General features: G+C 36.1%; 1 protein-coding gene across 5 annotated transcripts in view; it reads right to left on the minus strand.

Moving 5' to 3' along the window:
- Nucleotides 1–6,817: 6,817 nt before the first annotated feature.
- GLIS3 (GLIS family zinc finger 3) overlaps nucleotides 6,818–13,436 on the minus strand; it is a 155,044-nt gene continuing 148,425 nt past the window's right edge. For all 5 annotated transcript variants that reach the window (XM_061352158.1, XM_061352156.1, XM_061352155.1 and 2 more), the window contains 2 exons: nucleotides 10,190–10,372; nucleotides 6,818–9,008 (listed from right to left, as the gene is read on the minus strand). In XM_061352158.1, the coding sequence (XP_061208142.1) occupies nucleotides 8,872–9,008; nucleotides 10,190–10,372 (320 nt within the window). In that variant the 3' untranslated portion in view covers nucleotides 6,818–8,871. The remainder of the gene's footprint in view (nucleotides 9,009–10,189; nucleotides 10,373–13,436) is intronic.

The raw sequence follows: 13,436 nt of genomic DNA on the forward strand, positions 1-13,436 counted from the left end.
AAAATCAGTTTCAATTGCCTGGGATCATTTCCCTGCTATTGCTAGCTTGCTATAATGATACTTCCGCTTGCATTGAAAACCAAGTTATTAGAACTGTTTCACTGCAGGCTAAACGTTTCTTACTGCTATCAAGTGGAAACTAGGTTATATATCTATCATTTCCTTTGCCTTTAAATTCTTTAAAGACCTTTGTGTTTACAACCCATTTCATGCTCATCAGAGCAATGATGCCTCCTATGTCACAGCAGGCCATACTTTACATTCTATGTAGTTTTTCTATTCTCAGGACCACTGTTCCCCAGTGGATTTTGGGAAGAGCAGCATAACGTTACTTGTTATGTCTGGGGTTTTCTAACAGCACTCTGAGCTTGCTTCCAGAATTAGCTTAAACTGTATAAAGTAATTAAGTTGATATTCCATGTCTGTCTTCAGGTGATTTAGCTGTGGTAAGTTTTGAGCAGATTGAGAAAAAGTGCCTGTCAGTGATTTCTTTTTGCTTTTTGGTTAAACCCAAACTTCAATTCAAATTTAGACTTGAGTATGATTTTCAAGCAGGACATGCAACTTAAGGCAACATCAGTTATCTTACTTACTTTTTTCTGCAAGCAAAGAGGAGCAAATTTACTCTCATTCACATTTGTGCAGCCCCAAAATGAGTAATGTTTAGTGTACTTTGTCAGGAAAATTTTCTGAAGAACAAGAGAAAATATACTATAAGAAAAGCTTTTTTCGTCTCCTTTTTTTTTTCAGTATTGACTTTGGCATAAAATAATATCTTAAAGCCATTAAGAGTAAGGAAACAGCAGTAATAATAAGAAATTAGACCGCCTGGTTGGGAATTCATCTGATGCAATCTGTTGCATTTATTGCAACAGATACTAGGCTTCTTCTTCAGTTTTTAAGTATACAGGTCATCAGAATTACATGCAGCAGCTTTGGCCTCCCTCAAGAACCATGATGATCCTCAGACCAGAGTTAACCCAGCTGGTCAGCTACCTGAGCATACTTGTTGTGGTGGCAGACAGTAACCAAAGCCATTGATCTCTGCAGAGAGCATTTCTGGGAAAGGCACAGACTGCAGTCAGCCCAGTTCCACACTGGTGTCCAGTTGCTTCAGAAAATCTTTTGCCACCAGTGCACTCCAGTTTGTATAACTAGCAGGCACAACACCAGCAATTCCTTGGCTCGAAGGAGCATGCAGATCACTTTTAGTCATAATTTCCCTTAAGGCCCTTGTTTCTCTGCTAACAGTCTTCACCATGTGTGATGACTTGAACAATAGCCTTGCATAAGGCCATAATTCATACAGCGAAAGTAACTCCATCAGTAAACCATGAAAAACTTCTCAGAGCAAGTAGTTTGGCTTCAGCTTGTTCCTGGATATTAAATGTCTCACTGGGGGTCACACGGTGATGTGAAAGTAGAATGAGGACCAGTGAAATTAGCAAGCCCAATTCTTTTTGTCCTTTAAACCACTGAGCACAGCCTCTTTGACAGTCATGTTGGGGTTAGGGATCAAAGGAGAAAGTATAAAGTAAATGCAACAAAGCCACTATTATTTGAGTCCCTTTTAGCTATAACCAAACAACTGCTCCCACCTTTATTTGAGGCAGATTTGCTCATCAATGTATATAACATGCGATTTCCATGAAGAAGGCCCATCAAGCTGGAAAGCCCAGCTGCCAGCCCAAATTCTGCACCTACCTGTCTACAGTGAAACAGGGCAATGAAATAACTGAGACACACAACTGCAAGCTGTAGAAAAAGTATAGCAACAAGTAAGACTACCACAGTGGATTTGAGTGCCACTCTTTTTTCTTTCCAGTTCAAACTTTAAGTAGTGTTTCCATTAGTTAGGTAATCTCACATTATTGGAAATATTGGTTCAGCTTTTGTTTGAGTAATTCTGATAGAAATTACTCGGCATTGTGTTGGCTGTATCTCAGCAGGTTCCCTAAAATTACTTTAATTATTTAAATGAAATTTCTATTCAGTATGTACCTATATCACAACATTGCTACTATACTTAATGCTTTTGTGGACTGTCTTAACAAAGGCAGAAAAAAAGAAAATTGACACTGAAGCTAGATAACTTTTATCCAGCTTTCTTTGGCTTCTAAAGGATTTTTATTTTAGTTTTTTAAAAAGGTGCATGATAAAATGCAGCTTCCACAGATTTAAAATTTCAAGGTAAAATATTTCCATATTGAACAAATGCTTTGATTCCTCATTGGGTGAGGGTCGAACGGATCATGAATAAAGGCTTAGTGCAGTAATGGTACCATTTAACACTATTCCCACTTCCTTGATGAATAAGCTGATCTTGTATTACTGCTTTAACCTTTGCCTAGCATGTTCACTTCATTTAACTTCCATTAAAACAAAGTATCCTTCCTCTTCCTCCAACTGGAGATAAGATACAGCATAATTAAAATTGTGTGCTACGTGAAGTGGTGGGTTAACAAGTGAAATCACAATGCTGTCAGTCTTGTTATTATGACTGTAAATATGTCAGCCACAGTTTTAGCAGCAACTTCTGTGTTTTTTCCAACAAATTTATGCTGGAGTTTTCAGAGAAAAGGAGGAAATGTCACCCTGGTTTTCATGAGCTTAATCAGCCTTGCTGAGTCCACTTCTGGAATAGCTGAAGATAGATGACTTAGCATGTGTAGCAAAGCCTGCAGTGTGCCCATTGATTTGCAGGTTCAAGTAATTTTTTGGTCAAAAGGGAAAAATGCATGATATGGAGGAAATGGTTATATTTTCTTATGTCTACCTAGATGAACTTGTAATGCTTTATCCTGTGCATCTAGTTGCAACCATGCATGAAGTTTGCATTTTCTAGTTTTAACAAAGGTATGTTGAAACTTTTAACTAGCCACCTAGAAAGGTGTTCTTTCTTACAGTTCATTGAACTGGTCCATCTCATTTGTGAATCATTAATGATACTGGCTGCTTGGTAAATTTACTTTGGTTGTAAATCTGTAAGTGGCACGGGAAGATATGGTAGAAGGATTTTTCATGCTTACTTTTTAAATGAAAAAATTATGGTTTCAAGGAAGATAGAAGTAAACTATAAATCAACATTTTGGAAGGAGATACAGCAACCTAAAAAAGCTAACATTTTTCATTCTGTAATCAAATTTTGCCGTTGTTTCCTGTAGCTATATATTGCAGTGAGTGGGTATACATAGTCATGAATAAGTTGTCCCTTTGATACTGTCCATTAGGGGAGAAGTTTTTTAAAGCTGCTTCTTGACAAGGCTTATTTACAGTAGTTTAAGGACAGAGTTTAAAAATCAAGTAGTTGAAAATGCATTTGATGATACTATTTGGGGTAATAAAGTGATACAAAGTAGGAAACAGCAAGTCTGAACATGAAGCAGCATTTTCCTGAGGATGACGGCCTAGGAAAATTGACAGTTGTGTTTTCATACAAACATAGTCACTCCAAGTTCAAATACAAGGCATCTTGTAATGAGGTAAAGTAAATGCAAACAGATTCATATTCAGAATGGAAGGACACTATTTGGGGTTTTTTCCTCTTATTGAAGGAAACAGCTTTGTGGCAAACAGAGCCTTACTGAACTGTTTTCTACTAGGGCAGAGCTGGTATTCAGGAATACACTGTGGCTTTGGCACAGGTGCATGGGAGAACTCCTATAACTACATACAAGCAGTGAAATAATAATCCCCATCCCAAAATTTCCATCTTGTGAGAAATTATGATTTTCAAAATGGGGTTTTGTTCTGAAACAGGGGAAAAAACCCCGAATATCAACACTTTATAGAATAAAAAGTTCAGGCAACTTTCATTCAGAAATGAAGTTCTCTGTAGCAATATAACTGTCTCAGAAGTTCTTTACTACACTTCACTATTTTGCTATAGAAAGATTTGCAGGAGATCATGAAAAACTGAACAAGCTCAGGCACCCAGAGAAAAGCACAGAGCTTTGAGGTATTTCAAGACGTTACTCCCTATTGCATAGTGAACTTGTGTACTTCTCTATCAAAAAGAAAAATTGAGTTTTGAAACACTTTAATTCAGCAGCTCTAAGGTCTTCATGGTTTTCTGCAGGATTCGCTAACTGTATTTGCTGAAACCATAGGCAAGTTTCCTACTTGAAATTAAGACGCAGTGTAAATAACAACAGACTGGGCAAAGTTCATTTTTAGTAAAAGCTCTACTAAACTCACTTGTATACCTGTCATGAATTTGGGCTTACTAGTTTTTGTTCTGCTTATGGCTGACTCAGAGCCAACCATGCTAATAATTTCATAGCAAAATAAGTTTGGACCATTATTTTCAAAGGTCTTTTTGCAAACCTATAGCAGGAATTTTTTTGCACTTAATTAATTTATAGTTTGTATTTTGTCCTTAGATGTCCAGTTCAATTCATGGGTGGGGTAAAAGGTAACTTCTTATTTCCTAAGCATGCTGGATTCTTAGCATGTGTTTAGTGTTTAAATGCTCTTTTCCTTAAATGCTCTGAAATAAATTAATTGCTTGAGTGTGTTAGAAACAATAACCAGACAGAAAAGCAAAATTCCACTACATGTTGTATTGTAGAACCACATGAAGAAAGAAACCAATTAAAATCATCACAGCACAAAAATGTAATTACATGTTGTTATTTTATTTGTGTCTCCACCCAGGGTGTAAACACACACACTGAGGCATTAATTATCTGTACAAATCTCTAGCCTCAATATAACAATTATTAAATCCAGACTTAAAACTCTGCCCCAAGTGTTTTTTTAGAAGAAATCTCTGAGATTTTTTTCTGTTTCTAGTTATACTAATTCATACAAACACTAGTAGTTTTATGGTGAAGGACAACGGCTGAAGCAGTCTTCTTTAAAGGCATTTCACAATAAGACGTTCTACCAGTCATGTCACTGAGTTGCAGTTATCCAGTTTTATTTTGTACCACAGACATACACCTTTAAATTTTACCTTTTACATAAAAAAGAATGTTATGAAACGGGAGAAATATAACTTACGATTATATGAAAAATAACTGTAACAAATCACAAAATTACACATACTAGTAGAGAAAAAAGGTGTACCTAAACCTTTCAAAATATTTTCATGGTATGCAACAGATGTCTTTAGAGCAAGTATCAGCCAGATATACAGAATGGCAAATGGAGCTCATATGTGTATATGTTAGCATGTATAAATATGTAGAATGCTCTGTAAGGTTTAGGTAAAACATACTCCCACTTCCTCTCCTCACCAAAGTGCTTTGTGTAAAAAAATATTACGCAAGATGCTGCTTTCTGTGCAGAATAAAGGGATTTTTTTCTTAAATAAACCCCCACTCAGCTAATTTTAAATTGTGGTCCTTTTTTTCTTTTTTTGCTTTATCTGTTCCTAGGAAATACATATGTTTCTATAAAAAACACCCAACAAAGTTTCACAAAAACAACTAAAAAGTGCTGTTTCATCTTCTATGAAATTACACAGGTAAAATAGGGACTAAGTTAAAATGTAATTTTTGTACTCATTCAGACCCCTTTAAAGAAAGTTGAAAACAAAATACAATGTGACAGATGGCCTTAGCACTGCAATACTTCAGCATTTGATACGAATAAACCATAACGCCATGTATGTATATGTGTATATATACATGTATATATATATACATAGAAAGGGAGATCTAAATACACACATGCACTCTGATACACTCACACATGGACACATGCACTTTGAAGCTATATTTTAAACTCCAGTGTAGATCCAATTCTAATGTAGATATAAATAGATTACAAGTCTGAAAACAAGAGAATTGTATAGAAGAATGATTGTGAAAAAAAATCATTAGAATATTGTTTCATGTCCAAAGTCTAAAATAGTTTCATCTCTTAGATATGATTCCCTTTAGAAAGTTAACAATCCAGCCAGTACAATAACAACACAAAAATCACTGAGGCAAAAGTATTTGTGTGTAAGTCAATAACTGCCATTATGCTATGTATTTTGACAAGCACCATTTTTCACTGTAACCTCTGACAAATAAAATTCCCTATTTTGAGATCCAAAATACACAAGAAAATGTCTGTGAGAAAATGGGGTTTTTTACACAAGCATCCTCAGTGATATAAACTGACACTTCAAAGTCAGTCTAACTCAGTCTAAGAGAATAATCATGAAGAATCCCCTTTGTCTTTGATTAAGAAGTAAACAAAAGACGTACCTTTTTACAGACTGGTAGCCCACTCTCGTACTTAATTTGACTGTAATCTAGCTCCTTTTTTTAAGATTAAGGCTCACAGAAAACTGTAAAGATACACACACACATATATATATAAATTAAAAAAAGCATGAATGTCTTGCAAAAGTTTCTTTTTTAAAATGCAGCTGATGAATCCCCCTTTTTGAATTCTCTATTCCCACTTTTGCTTTGGTCAGGATCTTCATGATGCACAAACTCCCTCTTGACTGGAGGGAGACCTGCATGTACAAGAATGTACAAGTATGGGAATGTACTTGTACATTCAGATACAAGAAAAAGTATTCCAAAAGATTCTAAAGTCAAGGTAGTACAGATCATAAAATCATAGAATATCAGGTTGGAAGGGACCTCAAGGGTCACCTGGCCCAACCTTTCTAGGCTGAGCATGACCTAAACTAGATGTCCTAGCATGCAGTCCAGCACAGCAGCTGACAAATCCTCGACAACCCTGTTGTTGAAAGAACATTGAAAGTTTTACATATACAAAACAACAAAAAACAGTCCTACACATTTGAAATTGTGTAGGATTTGTGTAGAATTGTGTAGGATTTGTGTAGAATTTGAATTGAAATTCTGCCTAATTACTCCTGCTGAACATATTTATGCATATGCAGTGAACACAGAATGGGCTTTAAGATAGTAGAAAATTAAAGCTTTGTTTAAAAGCAAAACTCTCTGTCAATGCAGTGGACTAGATCATACATTAATGCAATAAGACCGTCTTTTTGCCTGTGTGTGTACAGATATTTAGGGAAGCCTGATGTCATTTAACTGAATGCTAACCACAGACAGTAACAACTAGCACTTTATTGCAAGCTGAAGCAAAAGGACTCATTAATGTGTGATTTGAGAAGCAGAATAGGAGGGGAAGCATTTAGTACAGAATTATTTTTATTTAAACAGTATTAATTCTTACTGTACATCACTATGTGCATGGTTTACCCATATATTCTTTGCTTTTATTGGATGAAAATATCTCCATTAAATATATAAGCACATATACCTGTTTATAATATTATACTTCATGAATATAAACCTCAAAAGGTTGCCAGTGTTTATAAACATCTGGACATAAATTCATCTATGGAACATAATGGCAAATTAAATTACAAATTTGACTCAAACAGCATTCAACTCTCAAAACTGTCTCAGGATAAAAAAATGTTTTACAAACTTTTTTTATAATTCATCTTTCTGGATCACTAGTTTCAGAAGCATTGTTATGGTCAAGCCTGTAAGAATGAACTTTGGACCTTTGTCCTTCTTATTAAATCAAGTTATATGAATATTACAATGAATACTACACACTAGGAAGTCCACAAAATGGATGAACAGGAATTAATGACCTAAAAACTGAGTCTTTTAAGAGTTGTTCCCAAGGTATATAGGATCACAGTGATGACACATGTCTACTGCAAAATACTATTTGAAGCTCATCCCCTTTTACTTTTCACAAAGGGCAACCTCATTAGCTTGCATTCTGGACTAAATTTAAGGACCAGAGGCTGACACTGAATAGGAAAATCAAAACCATAAGACCAATTCATTTTTACATTTTTAAATAACCAAAAGGATCATAGCAAACTTAAAAGTATCTCTTCTTCCTGAAAATGTGTTATGAAAATAGAAAATGCTAGGGTAACAAAAATTTAATTGAATCAGTACAGATTGCTTTTAAAAAAATCTGTGGAATTTAAGGAATAATCTTTTCTACAGGCTATTTTAAGCCTTTTATAGAATACTATAGCATATACAGCAATAAAGCTCTACAATATAATTAAAAATCAACAGAAAGTTAAAACATACTTTTTCTTATCTAGCAGCTGTGCTAAATATGGACAAAGTCCATGTACCTTCTCATGTAGTGCATTTAACCCTTTTTTTCACTTCATAAAGCACTGGGTCCGAAGGAATATTGGAAAAATAGCAAAGGCCATATTGTATGGGTTAAAATGCAGAGGGAAGAAAAAGACACCTAAACTGAGGCCTGTGAGAAATCCAGTACTAATGATCCAAACAGAAGCCGCACCAAAGCCTCAAATAGTACTGCCAGGATGCATGTCTAATTTCTCTCCCTTTTTGATGCCGGTATGTCTTTAACTTTGGAATCATCACATGTGAACAGGTTGTGCAAAAATCTGTGTGCCTTTGAAATGTTTGTAGTATGCTCTGATTTACTTATTTTCCTCTTTTTAAAAAAAAATAATAATAAAATTTAAAAAAGAAAAAAGGAATTTTCTAAAGCTGTGTTCTTCAGAAGTCCACCCATTCAGCTTGAAAGGACTACAGCCAACAAGCAGTTTTCTTATTCAGTCTGTGAATTCCCTTTGAGAATTTAAGAAATTAAAAAGAAGAAAGAACAAAAAAAGTAGAGTTGCTGTGCCACAGATGAAAAGAGAGAGTTGCTAAGTTTTTGGCAAAGCTTGCATTCTTCAAATATTCTCCTTCTCAGCTGACTGCTTGATTGCATGATGAATGCTTGGTGGCTGGCTTTTCTCCTCCATTTTGTATGTATATCAACCCATATCCCCATACATACATGGCAGTTTCATGGAGAGAAAAATTTTGTAGAGAAATATCAGAAGAGCAAGATGAAATGCAATCAAGTTCTTGTAACTAGATTTATATTACTTTAGCCTTCAGTGTAGACCGAAGAAAGCTGGCTAGAACAATGATCCACTGCGTTTACTTGTAGAAAACTGCTATCCTCTGGCATGCTGTGAGCTGAATCACCAAAGATACCTTCCGACCCTGCTGGAAAGTCATAAACTGGAAAAAATACAAAAAGAATTAATTAACTAGGATAACTATGTAATGGAGAGTGTCTTAATACTTATGAAAAGAACTCAAAATGGCTTTAAACCAAATAGACAAACAAAACAATACAGGTATGAATTTAATAATTATACAACTTACTACGTACCAAGGGAGGAATTTCAGTTCTGCCAGAATGAAGAATGAAGTACAGCAGATTTCATCTAACACTTGCCCATTGGGGTTCTAAACTTTAGCACTTACTGGGTGCTAAAACTGTGATAATTTTTAAAATAAACTTCATGCATGTTTATTGAATTTTATCATACTCAATATATGATAAGAGGCAATAAAATACCGTGGAACTTATTTGCTCTAAAGTAGAACTTGGCACAGAAATTACTATCTTCTATAAGTAATAGTAGCAAGCACTAGAGTAACTGCAGAAAAAACTCATCTTTTGGTTACTTCTTTACATACTGTGAGATGGTTCTTTGAAGTTACATGTGCATTGGTTTTTAATGCACTAATGAAAGACCACAACATAAGAGGTGTTTCAAAGCACAATAAATATTAAATGAAATCATCCTGTGTGGAAAGACAGTAAAGCACTTGGGCATCAGTGGTACTTAGGTCCTGATTAGGCCTACTATATTGTGCTGATCCTCTATACATAGGCAACTTTCATCTTTCTAGACTACTGTGGAAGCTCCTTATGTGCTTTTTGGGTAAGCGTAGATTGTGAAGTGTGCACAGAAAAGTTTTCACCCATGCAATTCTTGCCATGGAAATGTAAATAAAATTCAAGACTGAGAAAAATCAAACATGAAAAGATTTACAGGTTTGAATCATTTCAGGTCTCTGCTATAATACAGCAATGAGGAGTGGATGCACAAATATCATACAGGGCTCAATGGGCTTTATTTCAAATACATGAACTAGTGACTGACCCCCCATAGGTTAGAATCTTGAGAAACCCTCAACTGTGTGCTGTCTGCACAGAGGTCAGATGTTACTGTGACCCACTGTGACTTGGTCCCAATGCAAGCCATACCACAGAGGTCTGAAAACTATCTCCTCTTTCTGAAGAGTCAAGTCTGTCATGACAGGTCCTAGCTACATACATAGCTCACTCAGATCTGTCGAAGTCCACAAACAGTACACAACCACCCACAAAATGTCCAGCTGTCTTTTACCTGCAATACCAGAGTGTGTTGAAAAAGTCTGATGGAAAGTGTCAAGTTCTGCCTGGTCCACTGATGTGGGAACTAAGCAGTCTTCAAAAGGAGGAACTGTATTGCAAGAAACGCTATCTTGTACATTCTTCTGAGTGTCAGCATAATGTGGAGGGCAGAAAGTCTGAAGCTGCCCATATAACCCTACAACAAGGGAAAGAAAGTTGTCAATAAGACCTGGACAGAGACACATGAGATAGCACGTGTAACCATGGCCATAAGAATGACAAAAACCTCAATAGCAGTAGCTCCAGTACTTCAACTCTTTTCCACCAAAAAAAGCAGTTTTGATATGAAGCTCCTTAAGATTTTCTCCAGCTGCTACTAATTCTGGACACAATCCACTTCATGGATGTCCTGACATACATGACTTGTGAGAAGCACTGTCTGGCTAGAAGCTGAAGTTTTTCAGGGAATTTCTCCCTTTACTCTGCAGTTCTACTGTCTGAACTAGTACTCTCCAGATTTCACACTGGGCTGCTGCCTGAAGTATCTAAGAGAATTCTTAATTTAGAATAAAGGAAGATAACTCAAGTAAGGCCTGCATAACATCTGAGCGTTTGTCGCTAATGCCAAGACAGATGGCCAATAGTGGGGCATGCATATGAGATCAGAAAGGCTGCCTGCTGACAATCCACGAGGCCTGTTGTTTTTCAGTACATGGTGACAGTCTAACCCACTCATCAGTAGAAATGAATCCACATGGGAGAAAATCAAGACCATTGTGTTACATGACATGAAAGATCCCCACCAGGGTTTTTGTTCTTTAAGTTTTTTTTTGTTCTTTAAGTGATTATTAGAGATGTCTAAGCACTGAGTAAATTCACATTGAGGTTCATGACAAAATATTATTTACACTTCTTTATAAAACAGGGACATGTATGCAATCTAAGAAGGCAGAGACAGATGTTCTGCAGTAGTTTGGCTTGAAGATTTTTCTCATGGAAGCAAGGTCTTTTCTCCCCTTAAAATTATGACTGGCATGACTTTTTTTTTCTGTGCTGAATATATTCTCAGAATATATTATAGAAAACTGAAACAAAAAAAACCAACCAAACACACCACATTCTTTTACCTATAAAAGCCAACCTTCAGACTCCTGACCAAACTGTCCAACGCTTAGACTTAGTAGCAATTTTTTAATTTACAGAATTTACTGTTGTCTTGATGTGCTGTTGTCTTGATGAGGAATATGTTGTGCAACACCCTAACCCAAACAAACCTGCCTACCTCAGATACCTTTACAGCATATGCTTATACATGTGTATACAGTCTATGCTTAGAAATATGTTAGGAACATAAGAAATTTTTTTTCTGGATTGTGGCTAGGAGCTAGGTGTGTTTCCATTAACTTTCCTACGAAAGTGTGCATATGGGACTGTTGTCTGTTGAAGATGTACTGTTTATGTACAGACAATGCATTTCATAGATAACAGGGATAGGGAAAGGAGAAGGATGCAGTGAAGAACAGGCTGTATCACTTTTTCATTGAACTAGGAGGAACGATGCATGATTTAGGAGTTCTATGATTCTTTTTTCCTTTGAGACTGCAAAACCACACAAATGCTGGCATGCGTAAGATGTGCTTGAACTGAAACAGAAAACTCTGCGTTTAAAAGCATCAGAATATGTCAGGACTATAAGAGAGACAAGAAGTCTGAACCTGCACTCAGGAACTCAGAAGAGACCTTATGGGAAGGTCTCTGTAACAATAGTGAGTGAAACACAATTTTTGTATTTTATTCAGTAGCATCGCAAGACACTTCCATGTACACAAAATGAGATAAATGCCTGATTTACATAAAGGTAACAATCATTTAGATGGGGAAAATAGTTACATGAAAGACCAATGAAACAATTGTCAGTGTAGTGTTTTGTCTGAAAACCTGCATGAAGAAAAAAGTATCCTGACTCACATAAAAGAAGGAAATAAAAAAACAAGGATATAAGAAAAACAGAGAAAGAAAAAATCATAAGCAGAAGCACAGTTCCTCTTCCACAGCAGGCGCAATTTGCAGAATTTGTGCTCATTCTGGAAAGGCCAAACTCTCATAGATTTCATAGTCTTTTGCACAGGCTGTGGGAACTCTGCAGCGCTAGCTGTAAGATAATGGTTTCAATAATTGTTTTTCTTTTAAAGTTTGATTGCAACAAAACTGAGATTGCAAAGCATGTTAAGAATTTACAACTGTCAATCCTTAAAGGTTCAGTCCTGACATTTAAGAATCAACTCCAGTAAAATAAAGCAAAATGAAGAAAAAACAATAGCCTTCCAAAACTTGACTTAGAAGCTGCATCGCTATTGACAGTTTTTGCCTCCTTTAAAAATGCTTTTAAAACTAATAGGACACACTGTGCAAGTTTACTGTTGAGTCAGACTAGTTACCAGAAACAACCATTTCAATCTATAGTGGTCTTAGCCAGCTGGCAAGACCCTTCAAGACACATGCTGAAATGTCCTTTCACATAGCTCTGTGCTCATTCTCTAGTTGTGCCTTTCTCACAGCATCCCGTTCCCAGTGCAGAACAATCTGGCAGTAACTTTGACTACCACTAGCTGAAGTCTGGCAGAAAAACTGCTTACCTTGGGGTTGAGCTATTGTGAGTCATATCCCCTGTGTTTGCTCATTCCCTACATAAGCTAAAGAATATTGTCTAGCAAAGTCTTACAAGCTTTGATCCAGTGGTACATTAACCTCTATATTGCAGGAAGAACCAGGAAAGTGCATAAAGCACTTTCATTAACTGATAAACCCCCCAATATTTTTTTTAAGATGGAAGAGAGAAAAGATAAATATTTCAGCTTTTACATTTGTTTTTTTTCATGATTCAGTGTCAGAAATATCCATCTTATAAAATACAGAGCCATAAAAGGAAGGAGCAGAACAGCGCATACATTATTCTCTATCCCTCAATTATTTAGCACCTTGTCCATGTCTGCAGTGCATCAGGTCACAATGTAGAGGTCTTTGAACTGGAGCCCAAATATGATACAGCAAAATGTCCTAATTTAGTGTCAGAATATTCTCTTTATTCATGTGTTGCCATGCCCAAGATAATGAACACTACTGCTGATGTTAGGATAACACGAAAACATGTAATTCAGGCCCTATACCCAAACTATAGTTGGCCCCTTGTTTGAGATTATCTGTTAGCTCCATGTAGCTTCAGTTTTCTGTGTTTTCATGCAGTACTGGAAAAATAAAAA

Source organism: Neopsephotus bourkii, unplaced genomic scaffold (assembly GCF_033783945.1).
Source record: "Neopsephotus bourkii isolate Nb327-2 ecotype Australia unplaced genomic scaffold, CSIRO-AGI_Nbou_v1 NB_622, whole genome shotgun sequence".
NCBI classification, from domain to species: Eukaryota; Metazoa; Chordata; class Aves; order Psittaciformes; family Psittacidae; genus Neopsephotus; species Neopsephotus bourkii.